The sequence below is a fragment of the Heterodontus francisci genome, chromosome 5 (assembly GCF_036365525.1).
Source record: "Heterodontus francisci isolate sHetFra1 chromosome 5, sHetFra1.hap1, whole genome shotgun sequence".
NCBI classification, from domain to species: Eukaryota; Metazoa; Chordata; class Chondrichthyes; order Heterodontiformes; family Heterodontidae; genus Heterodontus; species Heterodontus francisci.
In genome coordinates, this window is record NC_090375.1 from 152,506,840 (window position 1) to 152,527,648 (window position 20,809).

Consider the following 20,809-nt stretch of genomic DNA (forward strand, 5'->3'; position numbering starts at 1 on the left):
CTCAAGTAGCTTAACTGGACCAGCTCCATCTACACTGTGGATACAAGAACAAAGCAGAGGTAGTGTATCTGCAACTCTTGGCCCTTCAATGCCTCTCTACCATCTACAAGGCTCAAATCAGGAGCGTGATGGAATATTCTCACACGCCTAAATGGGCGCAGCTGCAACAATACTCAAGAAACTCGACAATATCCTGGACAATGTGAACTGCTGAATCTGCAACCACAGCTCCCCCACCCCGCCAACACTCAACATCCCCAGCACCTCTTACAACCAATGGACACAATATTGACCCCTTTGCATTGCAGTAGGTACTATGAACAGGAGGCACTGCTGCAACCGCTAACTTTACCACCTGAGCACCTTGGCCTCTATCACCGAATACGAAGAGATGTAACATTATACGAACCTAATCACTTTGAAGTTCCTCTTCTTGAATATATCCTACAATTAAATTGGAAACCCGGAATTCTCAACCTAACACCATTGTCAGAGCATAATCAGCACAAAGGCTGCAACAATTCAAAGAATGGCTCAGCACTGCCTTTTCGGGGAAATTAACAATGGCCAATAAGAATTGCCGAGCCAGCATTGCTCAACTCCCAAGAACAAATGATGTGAAAAATACAAAAAGACATTCATAGGATCACAGGATCTAGGAGCAAGAGTAGGCCATTTGGCCCGTCAAGCCTGCTCTGCCATTCAAACAGATCATGGCTGATCATCTACAACATTTTTTCCCACTATCCCCATATCCCTCTATGTTATTAGTATCCAGCAAACTATCGATTTCTGATTGAGCTTCCACAGCTCTCTGAGGTAGAGAATTCCACAGATTCACCACCCTCTGAGCGAATAAATTCCTCCTCATCTCAGTCTTAAATGGCCTGCCCCTTATTCTGAGACGGTGTCCCCTGGTTCTAGACTCACCAGCCAGGAGGAAACATCCTATATCCACAACTACCCGGTCATGCCCTGTAATAATTTTGTAAGTTTCAATGAGATCACCTCTCATTCTTTGAAACTCTAGAGAATACAGGCCCAGTTTCTGCAATCTCTCATAAGACAATCCCACCATCCCAGGGATTAGTCTGGTGAACTCTGTTGTACTCCCTCTATGGCAAGCATACCCTTCCTTAGATAAGGAGACCAAAACTGTGCGCAATACTCCAGGTGCAGTCTCACCAAGGCTCTATACAACTGCAGCAAGACATCTTTACTCTTGCATTCAAATCCCCTTGCAATGAAGGCCAACATACCATTTGCCTTGCTAATTGCTTGCTGCACCTGCATACTAGCTTTTAGTAACTCATGAACAAGAACACCCAGGTCCCTTTGGACATCAACACTTCCCAACCTCTCACCATTTAAGAAATACTCTGCCTTTCTGCCTTTTTTTTCTACCAAAGTGGATAACTTCACACTTATTCACATTAGATTCCATCTGCCATGTTCTTGCCCATTCACTTTGCTTGTCCAAGTCCCCTTGAAGCCTCCTTGCATCTGCCTCGCAATTTACATTCCTTCCTAGTTTTGTCATTAGCACATTTGGAAATACTACATTTGGTCCCCACATCCAAATCATTTATATAGATTGTGAACAGCTGTGGCCCCAGTACTGATCATTCTGGTACTCCACTAGTAACAGCTCATCATCCTGAGAATGACCCATTTATTCCTACTCTCTGCTTTCCATCTGTTAACCAAAACTCAATCCATAGCAGTATATTACCCCCAATCCCACGTGCTCTAATTTTGATCACTAACCTCCTGTGTGGGACCTCATCAAAAGCCTTCTGAAAATCCAAATACACCACATCCACTGGTTCTTGTTCATCTATGCCAAAAGTAACATTCTCAAAACACTCCAGCAGGTTTGTTAAATATGATTTCTCTTTCATAAATCCATGTTGGCTCTGCCCAATCATATCATTAATTTCTAAGTGTCGAGTTATCACCTACTTTATAACAGATTCTAACATTTTCCCGACTACTGACGTCAAACTAACAGTAGTTCTCCATTTTCTCTCTCCCTCCCTTCTTAAATAGTGGGGTTACATTTGCTACTTTCCAGTCTGCAGGAACACTTCCAGAATCTATAGAATTTTGAAAGATCACCACCAATGCATTGACCATTTCCAGAGCCAGCTCCTTCAAAACTCTGGGATGCAGTTCATCTGGCCCAGGGGATTTATCAATTTTCAATCTAATAAATTTTTAAAGTACTACCTCTAATAATACTAGTTTATTTCAGTTCCTCATTTTCACAAGTCCCTTGGTTCCCTCGTATTTCTGGAGATTTTGCTTCTTTCTCTGTGAAACTAAGTAATTGTTTAGTCTCTCCGCCACTTCCTCATTCTCCGCCTGCAATGGACCTACATTCGGTTCAAATCTTTAAAAAAGCAACACCTTTTAACAATGTTCTCAATGGCTGACTTATTGGCATGACCAGTTTGTAATGTTTTACAGAAAACAAATTGTGACGTTAAGAAGGGAGGTTTACTCACCTGTTCCAAAATGGGGCTTAAAACGATCTTTAATGCGCTCCACAAGTGCTCCTATAACATCTAGTGCAAGTAATGTAACCTGCAATTACAAAAAAAAAGTTAAAGGACTAAGGTTCCACTAATTTTTTCTTCAATTAAGCAATAAAATTATTCCAATGCACCTTACATTTTACTTGATCAAGTGAATTGATGCAAACACGTGAGCTTTTATGTCAAAGGCGGCTTCAGGCAAGTCAATATAAAGATACTGCAAAACACAGTTTTCAACTCTAATTTCCATCAAGAAATGTTTCTGTGTTCTGTTTCACTAGCTCCGTATTGCACCAATAACGGAACAGGACTGCTATTATCCTGAAATGAATATTTCACGAAGACTCAATTCAATCTCAGGAGAAGTAGTTATATCTCATCCATTTCAGTTTGGTACTGCACATCATTCACTAATTAGGAACACTTGACAATCACTGCATACACTACAGTATGTTTGACACTAGTTTTCACTTCTGGAATCCAAGTTCAAATTCAGCCTTGTGTGATGGGGTGAAATTCTGATGTATACTGGCTGAAGGGAGTTCAGACACACTCCCGATCTGAGTCAGCATAGACCTGTAGCATGCAAGTGTCCCTAATTTGACACTATCACACTGGCACAGTATGTTGTGGTCTCAAGGTTGGTGCTTACGCACATTTCTACAGCAGGGTAAAAAGAGAGACTTACTCTGCATCTGGCTCTGGCCCAGGTGTGTTTGAAACAGGCACCGGGTCCTTAACATAGGAACAGCTCCATTTCCCAGCAATGTCACCATGAGCACAAAACAATCTATTTAAAGAGACTTAGGCAAATTCTGAGGTATAATTTTCCTTACCCAACCAATCCACAATTCCATACTAACATCCTGGGGGTTACCATTGACCAGAAACTGAACTGGAGTAGCCACATAAATACCATGGCTACAAGAGCAGGTCAGAGGCTAGGAATCCTGCAGCAAATACCTCACTTCCTGACTCACCAAAGCCTGTCCACCATCTACAAGGCACAAGTCAGGAGTGTGATGGAATACTCTCCACTTGCCTGGTGGGTACAGCTCCAGCAACACTCAAGAAGCTTGACACCATCCAAGAATAAGGAGCCCGCTTGATTGTTTGTGGATGGGGTGCCATTTATTCCCTCCACCACCAACGCACAGTGGCAGCAGTGTGTACCATCTACAAGATGCACTGCAGCAACGCACCAAGGCTCCTTAGACAGCATCTTCCAAACCCACGACCTTTACCACCTAGAAGGACAAGGGCAGCAGATACATGGGAACACCACCACCTGCAAGTTTCCCTCCAAGCAGCACACCATCCTGACTTGGACCTATAACGCCATTTCTTCACTGTCACTGGGTCAGAATCCTGGAAATCCCTTCCTAACAGCAATGTGGGAGTACCTACCTCACATGGACTGCAGCAGTTCAAGAAGGCATCTCACCACCACCTTATTATGGGCAGTTAGGGATGGGCAATAAATGCTGGCATGGCCAGTGGTGCCCACATCCCCATAAAACAGAAAAAAATACTGTCTTGCACTATGCAGTCAACTGAGATAAACTGATCCAGCCCGAAGCTCTTATTTTCTGGCCGAGCATGCTGTTTGATAAGGCGGCAGTTTGAATCCACGTTCTGACGTGCGAGATCAAATGGTTTTATCCCCCTCGAAGGGGGTGAGCTGCTAGGTTACAGTGGCCATGAATGGTCGGCGCACAGTAGTCACAGAACAAAGTCATTGTAAAGAGAGTGCAAGAGTCAGGAATTTGAAGCAAGTCGGAATTCATTGCCTCCTATACTTGGAGTCGTTTGTGTAAATTTTGTCCAATTTTTTGTGTTTAATGCAAATTAGTTTGTAGAAAAAAGAAAACTAAAACTAAGTAGGCCATCTGAACTGCAGTATGTGGGAGTTTGTGGACAACGAGACTGTCCTGAGTCAAAACATCTGCAGTAGATGTTTCCATCTTGAATCACTTTGGCTCAGAGCTATTGAGCTGCACTCTGACACTCAGACACATGAGGGACACCAGTAAAGGGAGGTTTACTCTGCATCTGGCTATGACCTGGGTGTGTTTGATAAAAAGCCAGTGAGGGAAGCAACATCTAGAAAGTTTGCCCCAGATTTTGGTCACACCTCCCAGAGGTGCAGGTTCAAAAAACAATTGGTGTGACATATTGTGTAGAGTTAGGGGAACCCAGGTAAATAAAGAGAACAAGAATCCACAGAAATGTATGCTATGCAACAGGCAGAATGTATTTAGTACCTCTGAGATTTAGAATAAAGACCGTCAGAAAGACAGCCAGAATGCAGAACATGGCACCTGTCCAAAGGGAGAAGGGGTAGTTGTAGTGTAATGCCTTAGTTGTAGGAGATTCAATAATTAGAGAGACAGATAGTATCTTTGTAAGCAGGATCAAGAGTCCCGCATGGTATGTTGCTTGCCTGGTGCCAGGGTGAGGGACATCTCAAACCAGCTTGAAAGGATTTGGCAGAGGAAGGGTGAGGATCCAGTCATTGTGGACCACAACATAGGGAAGAGTAGGCAAGAAGTCCTGTTTGGTGAGTACCAGAAAGTAGGAGCTAAAATAAAAGGACACTTCAAGGATTCTAATTGCTGAATTCTTAACCAGGTTACTGAGGGAAGCGAGAGGAGAAATAGCTGGGGCCTTAACACATAGCTTTGCAGCATCCTTAAACACGGGTGAGGTCCCGGAGGACTGGAGAATTGCTAATGTTGTCCCCTTGTTTAAGAAGGGTAGCAGGGAAAATCCAGGTAATTATAGACCGGTGAGCCTGACGTCAGTGGTAGGGAAGTTGCTGGAGAAGATACTGAGGGATAGGATCTATTCCCATTTGGAAGAAAATGGGCTTATCAGTGATAGGCAACATGGTTTTGTGCAGGGAAGGTCATGTCTTACAAACTTAATAGAATTCTTTGAGGAAGTGACAAAGTTGATTGATGAGGGAAGGGCTGTAGATGTCATATACATGGACTTCAGTAAGGCGTTTGATAAGGTTCCCCATGGTAGGCTGATGGAGAAAGTGAAGTCGCATGGGGTCCAGGGTGTACTAGCTAGATGGATAAAGAACTGGCTGGGCAACAGGAGACAGAGAGTAGCAGTGGAAGGGAGTTTCTCAAAATGGAGACATGTGACCAGTGGTGTTCCACAGGGATCCGTGCTGGGACCACTGTTGTTTGTGATATACATAAATAATTTGGAGGAAAGTATAGGTGGTCTGATTAGCAAGTTTGCAGACGACACTAAGATTGGTGGAGTAGCAGATACTGAAGGGGACTGTCAGAGAATACAGCAGAATATAGATAGATTGGAGAGTTGGGCAGAGAAATGGCAGATGGAGTTCAATCAGGGCAAATGCGAGGTGATGCATTTTGGAAGATCCAATTCAAGAGTGAACTATACAGTAAATGGAAAAGTCCTGGGGAAAATTGATGTCCAGAGAGATGAGTGTTCAGGTCCATTGTTCCCTGAAGGTGGCAACGCAGGTCAATAGAGTGGTCAAGAAGGCATACGGCATGCTTTCCTTCATCGGACGGGGTATTGAGTACAAGGGTTGGCAGGTCATGTTACAGTTGTATAGGACTTTGGTTCGGCCACATTTGGAATACTGCGTGCAGTTCTGGTCGCCACATTACCAAAAGGATGTAGATGCTTTGGAGAGGGTGCAGAGGAGGTTCACCAGGATGTTGCCTGGTATGGAGGGTGCTAGCTATTAAGAGAGGTTGAGTAGATTAGGATTATTTTCATTAGAAAAACGGAGGTTGAGGGGGGACCTGATTGAGGTGTACAAAATCATGAGAGGTATAGACAGGGTGGATAGCAAGAAGCTTTTTCCCCCCAGAGTTGGGGATTCAATTACTAGGGTTCACGAGTTCAAAGTGAGAGGGGAAAAGTTTAGGGGGGATATGCGTGGAAAGTTCTTTACGCAGAGGGTGGTGGGTGCCTGGAACGCGTTGCCAGGGAGGTGGTAGACGCGGGCACGATAGCGTCTTTTAAGATGTATCTAGACAGATACATGAATGGGCAGGAAGCAAAGAGATACAGACCCTTAGAAAATAGGCGTCATGTTTAGATAGAGGATCTGGATCGGCACAAACTGTTCCTGTGCTGTAATTTTCTTGGTTCTTTGTTCTTAACCAAGTCACGTGCAAATCGGTGCAGGGATAAGCAGACTGAGGAAGTGAACATGTGGTTGTAGGAGTAGTGTGGGACAGAGGGGTTCGATTTCACAGGACACTGGCACCAGTACTGGGGATGCAAAGAATAATCTACCATTGGGACTGACATCACTTGAACTGGGTTGGAACCAGGGTCTTAGCAGAAAGGATAAATAGGGCTATCACAACAACTTTAAACTAATAAGTGGGGGGAGAGGGCTCAGGTGAAAAAGGCAGTATTAGTGGCTCAAAAATAAAGTAAGTGAACAGAGGAGTCACGGTCAGAAATTGTGCTTCATGCACTACAGGTAGAGGGAAAACTAATGGGTATAAAGTGCTTAAACCAGCAGAGAAATAAGAAACTTGTGAGTACATTAGAGCCCAAGGACAGGTTCGGGTGTGTGGCCCTAATGTGTGTTCTGGGTGCCACACTTTAAGACAGACGTGAAAGCATTGGAGAGAGTGTGGCAAGGATTCACCAAGAATGACCTCAGGGATGAGGAACTTCAGTTCTGAAGACAGATTGGTGATGTTGGAATTGTTTTCTTTAGAGAAGGGAAGGCAGAGAGGTGATTTGATTGAGGCATTCAAAAAGGAATTGAACAGTTATCTGAAAAAGGAAGAATGTGCAGGGTTACGGGGAGAAGGGGAGGGGATGGCACTCAGTGAAATGCTCATTCGGAGAGCTGGTGCAGACGCGATGGGCCAAATGGCCTCCTTCTGTGCTGGAATAATTCTGTGATTCTTGATACAAATGCCCAGTGTAAAAGGGACAAATTGAATGAATTACAGCCACAAATGCAACTTCGAGGATATAATTATGGTAGCCATTACGAAAACATAGCTGCAAGACATAGTCAGGACTAGGAACTAAATATACCAGATTATAAGTGTTATGAACAGGCAGTTCATGACATTTTTTTCCCTCCGACAAATTTCCCTGTTTGTAACTGGATTAGTGATTGAATTTCTTTCACTCCCTTAAACCCCAATAATAAATGACTGCTGCAACAACATGGATTTTAAAGTTAAAATCGGGAAGGGGTTTAACTTTGCCACGCATGCTTACAAACATTCAGGGAAAGGTTAAAGGCGTAAAAAAATGGCAAGGACATTTATTGAATAGAAACTCATCTCAACTACTGGCTAATATGGAATTCATGGACACTAGTTTTAAATGAAAATAAAAGTGTCCAAAAGTTGGAGATTACCAATTAGAAATATCAAATAGAAGCACAGCTGTTGGAGATATCTCTTCTCTCACAAATTCCTTTTTCTTTGCACTCTCAAAAGGTAGTAATGGAGACAGCTAAATTGCTGAAGTCACCTTATTTTAGACGGAGAGGAAACTGATGGAAATCAGACCTTTTCTGCTGTTACTGCAGCTGGTTTGTTTCTTGCTGGATTTTTCAAAGTGTGGCTTTTCTTGAATTTTTCTTGTTGAAAAGGCCTGAGAGAGAGAAAAGTCAATGCAGCTTGAAGACAGGCTGTGGCTTCTTGCAGGGAGATGTGTCTCCAGCACACGGCAATTGTATAATAGAGGACAGACTAGACTCAAAACGGTTACAGTTTCGAATCCACACAGGTTGGATAGGGATCTCCTGGGTCCTAAAGCTAGACTCTTTTCAAGTGGCTGTCCCACCTGACCCCTCTCCTCCAGAAGTAGAACACAGAAGTACAAACCTAAAACATGCTGTATAAAATGGCGGTTGATATTAATACTCGAATGGACAACATAATTTACAAGGGGGTTCACATCCATTCGTGACATAAGGTCCATAAGAAAGATGCAGAAAATGGTAGGGGGGAGGGGGAGTAGCCTTAGGTGATTGATCCTTAATCATTTCAATGATGAGAAAGGATATTACAAATTTATGCAGGCAGTGGAGCATTTATAGGTAGAATTAATAGAAAAGGATTTAAGACTAATGGGAGTAGTATAGAGACCCCTGGTAGCAGTTATACAACGGCAATTGTGTAAATGCAGATTTGACAAGCATGTAAAAAAGCCAGAGAAATTTTAATAGGGAATTTTAACTTTCATGTAGATTGGGAGATGCATACTACCACGTGCCAGAAATGTAGTAAATTTCTTGAGTGTATCCAAATAGTTTTCTGCAATAATATGTCCTTGAACCAACAAGGGAGCATATCAAATAATAAGAACAGAAAATGTTGAAAATACTCAGCAGGTCTGGCAACATCTGTGGACAGAGAAACAGTTAACTTTTCAGGTCTGTGATCTTTCCTCAGAACTGGCAAAAGTTAGAAATGCAATAGGTTTTGAGCAAATGAAGGGGATGGGGAAATGAGGGTGGGAAGAAGGAACATAGGAACAGGAGCAGGCCATTCAGCCCATCGAGCCTGCCACACCATTCAATATGATCATGGCTGATCATCCACTTCAATGCCTTTTTCCCACACTATCCCCGTATCCTCTTATGTCATAGGACATAAAGAGAAGGTCTGTGATAAGGGTGGAGGGCAAAACAGATTAAATGGCAAAAGGTTTCACCGTGCAAGGCTAAAGGGAGTGGCAATGGGCCAAGTAAAGAAACAAAAATATGTCTCTAGAGAAGTGAATGGTGCGAATGGTAGGATAGCTGCCATCCAAACGCAAAGTTAAGGAAGAAAGAGAGAAACCAGAGAAAAAACCAAACCAGCAATGAAACATGAAACTAAATGGGGGCTGACGTTATGATCTGCAATTGTTAAACTTAGTGTCGAGTCCAAAAGGCTGTAAAGTGCCTAAACGAAAGGTGAGGTGCCCTTCCTCAAGCCACCATTAAGCTGCATTGAAACACTAATAGGCCAAGGACAGAAAGATCAGAGTAGAAGCAAGGCGGAGAATTAAAATGACAGGTGACTGGAAGCTTGGGGACATGCTTGCAGACAGAATGGAGGCATTCCACAAAGTGGTCACATCGTCTGTATTCAGTCTCCACAATGTAGGGGAGACAACAACTTGAACAGCGAATACAGAATACGAAATTGAGATTTATTAATGAGTAATGAGCCAGATTTAGTGAACAGTTTAACATTGTGAGAACATTTTTCTGATAGCAATCACAATAACATGAGTTTAATGTAGTGGTTGACAGAGAGAAATGCAAAACAGCTACTAAGATTCTACATTTAGGTAATGTTGAATTCAAATGCGATGACACAGAGACTGCCCATAGTAAACTGGGAAAGTCTTTTTTTTTTATTCTTCCAAGCGATGTAAGTGTTGCTGGCAAGACCAGTATTTGTTGCCCAACCCTAATTGCCCTTGAGAAAGTGATGGTGAATCTGTCAAATGGTTAAAGCAACAGGTGATGTTCAAAAAAAAAAATTCTGTGATACAAAACAATTTGTACACCCAAGAGGCAAGAGCTCTAAATGCAAAAAAAAGGCAATGGACAATTAAAGAGGTAGGAGACAATATAAAAGAAAAAGTATACAAATATGCCAAAGTAGCACAGATTCTGACAACCGGGAAATATACAAAGAACAAAGGGTGGCTAACATAGTAATAAGTTACAAAAAGGGAGTATTGTAAAGAAACTTGCAAGATCTGTCAAAATTAACGCCAAAATCTTTGACAATTATGTTGGGATAAAGCAGTGGGGAAACCCCTTGAAAACTGGTAATGGTGAAGAGCAAAACTATCAACCTCAAAAAACAACCTTGTTTTTTTTTTAATAAATGCAGCAAATAGTTAGGATCGAGAAGGCACTGCCTAGAGGCAAATTCAAGCGCAGCTTTCAAAAGAGAACTGTATAAGCACCTGAAGAGAAAACATTTCTAGGGCTATTGGGAAAGGGCAGAGGAGTGAAACTAACAGTTTCTCTTGACGAGCTGGCACAGACACAATGGGGTGAGTAGCCTCTTCCTGTTCTTTGAGCAATTTATGATTATATGGTATTGTCCATTAAAATAAGGAAATGGAGGACATGTTGAAAGTAAATACTTCATGTCAGTAATTACAGTAGACAAAGATCAGCCTGCTGGACATCCCAAGGAAACTAAAATTGAATCAGGGAAAGGGACTCACTCTAATTAACATAAGCAAAATAGCAGTAAAGAAGAAATTAATGGCACTAAAGGCTGAACAAATCCCCAAGGCCAGATGGTTTCCATCCCAGGGTTTTCAAAGGAAGTAGGTGAGCGCATTGCAGATACTCTATGAACTTCCAAAGTTTAAATTTTTTAGCTGATCAGAGACTCAGCCTGCATTTGTAAAGGGTAGGTCATGCCTGATGAATCTGACTGAATTTTTTTTTTGAAGAGGTGACTGAAGTAGTAGACAGATCAATGTCTATGAATGTTATTTATTTGGGCTTCCAAAGAGCATTTGTTAAAGGCCCTCTTAAGAAACTGTTAACTAAAATTGAAGCCCGTGGAATTGAAGGCAAATTATTGACCTGATTAGGAAATTGGATGAGCAACAGGAGACAGAGATGGGATGATAATAGGGAGTTACTTTAATTGACAAATGGTGTTCCACAAGGATCTGCATTGGTGCTTCACAGTGTATCCATTAATGAATTAGATGGAACAAAAAAAATTAAAAAAATTCTTTCATGGAATGTGGGCATTGCTGGCAAGGCCAGCATTTGTTGCCCATTCCCAATTGCCCTCGAGAAGGTGGGGGTGAGCTGCCTTCTTGAACTGCTGCAGTTCATGTGGGTGCGGGCACACCTGCAGTGCTGTTAGGGAGGGAGTTCCAGGATTTTGATCCAGTCACAGTGAAGGAACGATGACATATTTCCAAGTCAGGATAGAATGTGGCTTGGAGAGGAACCTGCTGGTAGGTGATGGTGTTGCCACATGCCTGCTGCCCTTGTCCTTCTAGGCAGAAGAGATCGCAGGTTTGGAAGGTGGTGTCAAAGGAGGTGTGCTGAGTTGCTGCAGTGCATCTTGTAGATGGTATGCACTGCTGCCACTGTGCGTCAGTGCTGGAGGGAGTCTATGTTGAAGTCGGTGGATGGGGTGCCAATCAGTGGGCTGCTTTGTCCTGGATGGTGTCGAGCTTCCCGACTGTTGTTGGAGCCACAACCATCCAGGCAAGTGGAGAATATTCCATCATACTCCTGACTTGTGCCTTGTCGATGGTGGACAACTTTGGGGAGTCAGGAGGTGGCAGATGGCAGAATTCCCAGTCTCTGACCTGCTCTTAAATACTGTGGCTACATGTGGCTGATCCAGTTCAGTTTCTGGTTAATGATAACTCCCAGAATGTTAGTGGGGGATTCAGCAATGGTAATGCCGTTGACCGCCAAGGGGAGATGGTAAGATTCTCTGATTGTAAGTAGCCAATGACAATCTCCATCGGCGCCACGCAAGCGCCAGGCATTTATCAGCCCAATCCTGAATATTGTCCAGGTCTTGTTGCTTATGGACACGGAATGTTTCTGTATCTGAAGAGTTGCGGCATTGTAAACAGTGTAGATGGAAGCATAAAATTACAAATATATTACTAAGTGAATAGACAACAACTGTAGCAAATGGATTTTAATGTGGGCAAATGAAAGGCCATCAATTTTGGACCCAAAAGGATACAACAGAGTACTTGTTAAATGGTGAAAAGTTAGAAAGAACAAAGGTCCAAAAACACTTGGAGGTTTGGGGCATATATCATTAAAATGTCATGAACACATATAAAAAATAATCAAATAGGCAAATTGAATGCTGGCATTTATGTCCACAAGGCTAGAATGCAAGGGGTTTGGGGGGGGTGGGGGTGGGGGGGGGGTGGTGGGAGGTGGGAGGAAGAAGTCATGCTTCAGTTATACAAAGCCCTGATTAGACCACACCTGGAGTACCGTGAGCAGTTCTGGACATTGCACCTTCGGAAGGCCTTGGACATTGTGCTGCGTAGACTTAACCAGAATGATAGCTGGACTCAGAGGGTAAAATTACAAGGAGAGATTACACAAACTATGGTTGTATTCCCTGGAATTTAGAAGGTTAAGGGGGTGATTTGATCTAAGTTTTCAAGCTATTAAAGGTAGATAGTCGGACGCTATTTCTGCTGGCCAAAGAGTATCGGACTGGAAGTCCCAAAGACCTTTCAGGACTGAAATTAGGAAACACTTGTACCCACGCACAAAGGGTGGACCAACTATGGAACTCTTACACAAATTTTAAATCGGAGATCGATAGATTTTTGTTATCCGAAGGCATTAATGGATATGGGGCAAAGGCACATAGAACAGTACAGCACAGCACAGCACAGGCCCTTCGGCCCACGATGTTGTGCCGACCCTTTAACCTACTCTAAGATCAAACTACCTACATACTCTTCATTCTACTATCATCCATGTACCTATCCAAGAGTCGCTTAAATGTCCCTAATGTATCTGCTTCTACCACCACCGCTGGCAGTGCATTCCACGCACCCACCACTCTCTGTGTAAAGAACCTACCTCTGACATCTCTCCTAAACCTTCCTCCAATCACCTTAAAATTATGCCCCCTGGTGATAGCCCTTTCCGCCCTGGGAAAAAGTCTCTGGCTATCCACTCTATCTATGCCTCTCATCATCTTGTACCCTCGATCAAGTCACCTCTCATCCTTCTTCGCTCCAATGAGAAAAGCCCTAGCTCCCTCAATCTTTCTTCATCAGACATGCCCTCCAGTCCAGGCAGCATCCTGGTAAATCTCCTCTGCACCCTCTCGAAAGCTTCCACATCCTTCCTATAATGAGGCGACCAGAACTGAACACAATATTCCAAGCGTGGTCTAACCAGGGCTTCATAGAGCTGCAGCAGATCGTCGCCGCTCTTAAACTCAATCCCCGTTAATGAAAGCCAACACACCAAACACCTTCTTAACAACCCGATCAACTTGGGTGGCAACTTTGAGCGATCTATGGACGTGGACCCCAAGATCCCTCTGTTCCTCCACACTGCCAAGAATCCTGTCTTTAAGCCTGTATTCTGCATTCAAATTCGACCTTCCAAAATGAATCACTTCACACTTTTCCAGGTTGAACTCCATCTGCCACTTCTCAGCCCAGCTCTGCGTCCTGTCAATGTCTCGTTGCAACCTACAACAGCCCTCCACACTATTCACAACTCCAGCAACCTTCGTGTCATCGGCAAACTTACTAACTCAGCCTTCCAGTTCCTCATCCAAGTCATTTATAAAAATCACAAAGAGCAGAGGTCCCAGAACAGATCCCTGCGGAACACCACTGGTCACAGAGCTCCAGGCTGAATACTTTCCATCTACTACCACCCTCTGTCTTCTATGGGCCAGCCAATTCTGTATCCAGAGAGCCAAATTTCCCTGTATCCCATGCCTCCTTACTTTCTGAATGAGCCTACTATGGGGAACCTTATCAAACGCCTTGCTAAAATCCATATACACCACATCCACTGCTCTTCCTTCAATGTGTTTTGTCACATCCTCAAAGAATTCAATAAGGCTTGTGCCCCTCACAAAGCCATACTGACCATCTCTAATCAAACTATGCTTTTCCAAATAATCCTAAATCCTGTCTCTCAGAATCCTCTCCAATAATTTGCCCACCACCGACGTAAGACTGACTGGTCTGTAATTCCCAGGGTTATCCCTATTCCCTTTCTTGAACAAGGGAATAACATTTGCCACCCTCCAATCATCCGGTACTACTCCAGCGGACAGTGAGGACGCAAAGATCATCGCCAAAGGCGCGGCAATCTCTTCCCTCGCTTCCCATAATAACCTTGGGTATATCCCGTCTGGCCCCGGGGACTTAGCTATCCTCATGTCTTTCAAAATTTCCAGCACATCCTCCTTCTTAACATCAACCTGTTCGAGCATATCAGCCTGTTTCATGCTGTCCTCACAAACGACAAGATCCCTCTCACTAGTGAATACTGAAGCAAAGTATTCATTAAGGACCTCCCCTACCACCTCTGACTCCAGGCACAAGTTCCCTCCACTATCCCTGATCGGCCCTACCCTCACTCTGGCCATCCTCTTGTTCCTCACATAAGTGTAGAACGCCTTGGGATTTTCCTTAATCCTACCTGCCAAGACTTTTTCATGTCCCCTTCTAGCTCTCCTAAGTCCATTCTTCAGTTCCTTCCTGGCTACCTTGTAATCCTCTGGAGCCCTGTCTGATCCTTGCTTCCTCAACCTTAAGTAAGCTTCCTTCTTCCTCTTGACTAGCTGTTCCACATCTCGTCATCCAAGGTTCCTTCACCCTACCATCCCTTCCTTGCCTCATCGGAACAAACCTATCCAGCAGTCGCAGCAAGTGCTCCCTAAACAACCTCCACATTTCTGTCGTGCATTTCCGAGAACATCTGTTCCCAATTTAAGCTCCCCGGTTCCTGCCTAATAGCATTGTAATTCTCCCTCCCCCAATTAAATATTTTCCCATCCCGTCTGCTCGTCCCTCTCCATGACTATAGTAAAGGTCAGGAAGTAGTGATCACTATCACCGAAATGCTCTCCCACCTGGCCTGGTTCGTTGCCAAGCACCAAGTCCAACATAGCCTCCCCTCTAGTCGGCCTATCTACATATTGAGTCAGGAAACCTTCCTGGACACACCTGACAAAATCTGCTCCATCCAAACTATTTGCACTAAAGGAGGTTCCAATCAATATTAGGGAAGTTGAAGTCACCCATGACAACAACCCGGTTACTTCTGCACCTTTCCAAAATTTGCCTCCCAATCTGTTCCTCCGTGTCTCTGTTGCTATTGGGTGTTCTATAGAAAACTCCCAACAAAGTGACTGCTCCTTTCCTGTTTCTGACTTCCACCCATACTGACTCAGTAGACAAACCCTCCTCGACGACATCCCTTTCTGCAGCTGTGATACTATCCCTGATTAGCAATGCCACTCCCCCACCTCTTTTACCTCCCTCCCTATTCCTTTTGAAACATCTAAACCCCGGAACATCCAACATCCATTCCTGCCCCCGTGATATCCAAGTCTCCGTAATGGCCACAACATCGTAGCTCCAAGTACTGATCCATGCTCTAAGTTCATCACCCTTATTCCTGACACATCTTGCGTTAAAATAGACACACTTCAACCCATCATACTGGCTGAAACTTTGCCCAATCAACTGTCTAACCTTCCTCACAGACTCTCTTCACTCGGTATCTGCCTGTTCAACAGCTACCCCATCCACTGATCCGTAGCTCCGGTTCTCATCCCCCTGCCAAACTAGTTTAAACCCTCCCGAAGAGCTCTAGCAAACCTCCCGCCCAGGATACTGGTGCCCCTCCAGTTCAGATGCAACCCGTCCCCACTTATGTGGGGTTAGGTCGCAGATCAGCCAAGATCGCATTGAATAGCGAAACAGGCTCAAGGGGGCTAAATAGCCAACTCTTGTTCTTATGTTCATATAAATTAAATTTACAAGGTATCAGACAACTTAGGGAAGGGTGATTTGGTAGTATTATTAGACAGATATACAACACTGACAAAAAAAGAATTTCAAACAACCTCATGCAGAAAGAAGCCACCCATGTTTAAGAACAGAAACATTTGGAACAGGAATAGACCATACGACCCCTCAAGCCTGCTCTGCCAACCAATAGGATCATAGCTAATCTTCTCCTCAACTCCACTTTCCTGTCCTATCCCCATATCCCTCGATTCCCCTTGCATCCAAAAATCCATTCAATCTCAGCCTTGAATATGTTTAACAACTGAGCATCCGAAGGCCTCCTGGGGTAGAAAATTCCAAAGATTCATAACCCTCAATGAAGAAATTTCTCCTCATCTCAGTCCTATATGGTCAATCCTTGACCCTGAGACCATAACCCCCTAGTTCAACACTCTCCAGGCATGGGAAACAGTCTCTCAGCAGCTATTTCTACAGTTAAATGGGTACATGGTAAAACAAAATCTAATTAATTAACTGGTCATATCTGAAGATAAATTGGACTAAAACAGATTTTTTTTTTTCCTCGATTTAAAGTTAATAATTTCAGGAGACCAAGGACACATATCCAATTCAATTGAGGGAAACAAAAGCTATGAGAACAAAAAGACACAGACAATAGTTGTGCCAGTGACAGCAAGGGTTTTTTCAGCTATCTGTGCTAAAAATGCACCCACTGTTGGAAATAGGGAACATAAACAGCAGAAAAAAAGATTTAGTGGAGGCAAAGAGCAACGAATGGCAGATGTTCACGGATAGACATGAACAGGGAGGAGCTCCCTAGGGAGCTGACTCTGCCAGTGTCACATTATCAAGAGCTATTGGCTTAGGGACTAAACCTGAGAAAATCTGGAGTGGAGTCCCATTAGGTGGTTGGTGTATCCTCAAGTTAGCACCTTCCGGCAACTCCGAATAGGCCCCAGATGTATAGGCTTTCGTTTTTCCTCTGACACTAACCTATGAGGTTGAGGTGGGGTGCAGATGCGAGGCAAATCTGCACCTCCTAAAACCATGCCTCGGCTACGCAGCAAAGAAAGGTAACGTTTTGGCTCGGAAACTGTAATGTTAGGACTACGTGCCCTGGAATGAAGAACGACCCACGCTCCACAGCAAGTGTACACAAGACAGCCCTGACCGGCTGTGAGTTACACAAGGTTGCTGTCCACGTTGACACTCTACAAGAAACCAGATTAGCTGACACAGGCTCTATTCAAGAGACTAATGATATCTTCTACTGGCATGGAAAGAGTGCTGAAGATCGTCGTGAGCATGGTATAAAATTTTTCAGTGAGCAACCGGCTGACAAACTCTGTTGAGCCACCAATAGCAACCTCGGAGCGCCTCATCTCCCTACGGTTATCATCCGATAGAGGCACAATCAACATCATATGTATCTATGCACCAACTCTGAATGCCAGCATCTCAGATAAAGAGAATTTCTATGACTCCTTAAGTGACTGAGAAATGTGCCAAATGGCAAGAGGCTATTCATCCTGGGCGACTTCAACACACATGTTGGGGCAGACTGGGATTCATGGCCAATATACCTCGGTCATTGTGGGTGGGCAAGATCAACGATAATGGACAATGCCTTCTCAAGCTTTGTGCCCTGAGTGAACTCTGCATCACCCACACCTTTTATGCAGAGTCGACATTGTCACAAGGTATCATGGCATCATCCAAGGTCTGGACATTGGCACCAAACAGACCTGGTCATCACAAGGAGGCGTGATCTGCCCAGTGTTCTTCATACCCACACCTACCACAGCGCAGATTGGAACACTGACCATTCTCTTAGCAATAGAGTCAAAGTGGAGCCTCGAATGTTCCAAAGCGCCAAACACGACAGCCTGCCAGGCATCAACATCTCTTGCATAAGCAATGATGCCAAATACCAGCACTTCGCACTGTCGCTAAAACGCTTGCTACCCAGTTAAGGCTCAACTGGAAACACAAATGCTGGCAATGAAGCTGAGAAGTCACTGAGCGCAATCACCTACAAAGCAGCAGAAGCATCATTTGGTGAATGCGCAACCTCCAACAAGGGCTGGTTTGAGACCTACTCCACTGAGATGTTATCGGTCATTGATGCAAAAAAAAACAAAGCCTACATAATGCACAACATAAACTTAATAACCAGGACAATGCACAACCTGAAAGTAGCCACGGCAGCCGGACAAAGGACAGAGAGATACTGCGCAAACAAAAACTGGATCAACTTACGTAAAAAAATCCAAATTACTCGTGCCAAAGGAAGCCTACGAGCAATGTAGGAAGGGATTAAGAGGGCACTTGGCCCTGCCATCAGCAAATTTGCTCCCAGATGGTGAAGTACTCACCGGCAGAAGTAAATGGATGTCCCATTGGGCTGCACACAACTATGAGCTGTACTCCTGAGAGTCACAGATCTCCCAGTTTGTGCTTGACGCTCTCTCACAACTTCCCATCGTGGATGAGTTAGATGAAGAATCCTTATTACAGGAGCTCAAGAATGCCAAAAACCACCTAGCGAACAGAAGGGCACCTGGCAAGAACAAAATCCCAGCTGAACTGCTCAAGCATGCAAAGTCCCATCTATTGCCACACTTTTATGACCTTCTCTGTCTCCTTCTCTGCTGGAAAATAGGCTCTGTTCCACAGGAGATGCGCAACGCCAAAATCATTGCAATATACAAAAACAAAGGAGACATAGGAGACTACAGCGACTACAGGGGCATCTCACTCCTTAGTGCCACGAGGAAGCCTTTGCTAGGGTCATACTTAAAAGACTCCAATTACTTGCAGACCAAGCGTACCTGGAAGTGCAGGCAGTGTGCTGGCCGATCAGCTGTGGACAAGATCTTCTCCATATGCCAGCTACAAGAGAAGTGTAGGGAACAATGTATATCCCTTTACCTTACTTTCGTAGATCGCACTAAAGCATTCAACACGGTCAGCAAAGCAGGGCTCTTCAAGATTTTGGGAAAAATTGGCTGTCCATCGAAGTTCCTCCATCTCACGTGTTCTTTCCATGACAACATGCTGTATAGTTTGATGGCTCTACGTCTGACAGTTTCAGAGTGAAGAATGGAGTGAAACACGATTGTCTTCTAGCCCCCAATCTGTTTGGCATCTTCTCCGCCATGCTCCTCACCTTCGCCTTCCAGCTACCAGGAAAAGAAGTTCAATAGTTTTCATCTTTGCTGTCTGTGGAACATTGTGGGTACCACCTGGCAGATAAAAAAAAAATCACAAATGCGGCAGTCCTCTCAAAGGCAGAGCTCATAAGTGTGCTGGCATTAATCAAATAGAAGCAGCTTCGGTGGATCAGACACGTCTGCAGGATGGAAGACAGTTGCATACCAGAGAACCTTCTTTATGGGGAGGTTCAAGGATGCTTGCAAATGTGACATGAAGACCCTAAATGTCAACTATCACACCTGGCAGTCACTAGCTGGTGAAGAAAAGGGAAATGGTGACACATCCTGTGGACTGGTGTGCACAACTACCAGTGGATACAGCAGCATACCAACAGACGTCAAAGCCGAAAACAACTCTCATCACTTGGCAGCTTCACATGCGGCACTTGTGGCAGAACCAGCCACTCAAGGATTGGCCTTCACAACCATCAGCAAAAGTGTACCAAAAGACAACACCCCACCTAAATGGATTGTTTGCTGTGTGTCGATCATATTTTGCAGATGGAAGGATGCCAACCATGTAAGCCATATTAGATGTGTCAGGAAGTCCATTAATGATGGTCTAAGGCTACTGAAGGGCATATTCAGGTAGGGTCCCACAATAATGACTAAAGTTGTAAATATTTACTTTGTATTAGGCTTCATTACTGAAAATGTGTTGGGTTGTCAATATAACGACACAGAATTGACGCTATTAAAGTGAATCTGGATATAATTCTTGCCTAAAGTAGAGCTCGTAAGATGGTTGACCACAAATTCATTCACCCCAGGGTCTGCAAAGAATGGGGACTATTATTCAAGGCACTTGCTCCTATTTCGACTGCAGAGATAGCCGAGCGGCATCTACATTTACAAACATCTTTAAGACAGAAACAACAACCTTATTTTAAATAGTTGTTTGGTAATACAGAACTTGAGAATTGCTGAAAATAGAGACATGTTGTCGAAGCTTTTCGTCTTGCGCTCATCAGGACAATACGCAAGAATAACCAAGTAAGGGAAAAACAACTTATACTGCATGAGAAGAGTGTGATCAGTTGGCAAGTGAACTCTGATTGGTAGAGGCATTGCCATGGAGAATGCACTACTTTACGGTGACTTACAGTTAACTGCCAAGCTTAGTTTGAAATTTCAACCAGGCAGCTTGATTCTGATTGCCTTGAGGAATGAACCAGCGAATGGCTGTCACTTATTTTAACTCAAGTTATCAAGGTGCGAGGAGGGATGATTAGACACCATATAATCATCTTGAAAGAAAAGAGAATCTCAGAAAAATTCTGGAAAACATTCATGAAATTGGTTGAATATTTGAAGAAATTACAAAATTGTGGAAACCCCCCCAGTTAACATTGTGCATTTGGTTTTTTTTTAAAAAAAGCCTGTGCTGATGTACCAGAAGTAAAGTTGAATCTTGTAGGATCTGTGATTAATGGCAGAGGCTTTGGATGAGAGCTCGTCACTGGTTGATTCCTTCAGGGAATGCTCGGTAACGTCATCAAAAATCTGAACAATATCAGGAGAGCTATCTGCAGTTTTACTGAT

General features: G+C 43.8%; 1 protein-coding gene across 10 annotated transcripts in view; it reads right to left on the reverse strand.

Annotated features, from left to right (window-relative positions):
• Positions 1-20,809, reverse strand: part of clasp2 (cytoplasmic linker associated protein 2) — a 673,953-nt gene that overhangs the window by 581,814 nt on the left and 71,330 nt on the right. For all 10 annotated transcript variants that reach the window (XM_068032254.1, XM_068032248.1, XM_068032247.1 and 7 more), the window contains exon 2: positions 2,508-2,586. In XM_068032254.1, the coding sequence (XP_067888355.1) occupies positions 2,508-2,586 (79 nt within the window). The remainder of the gene's footprint in view (positions 1-2,507; positions 2,587-20,809) is intronic.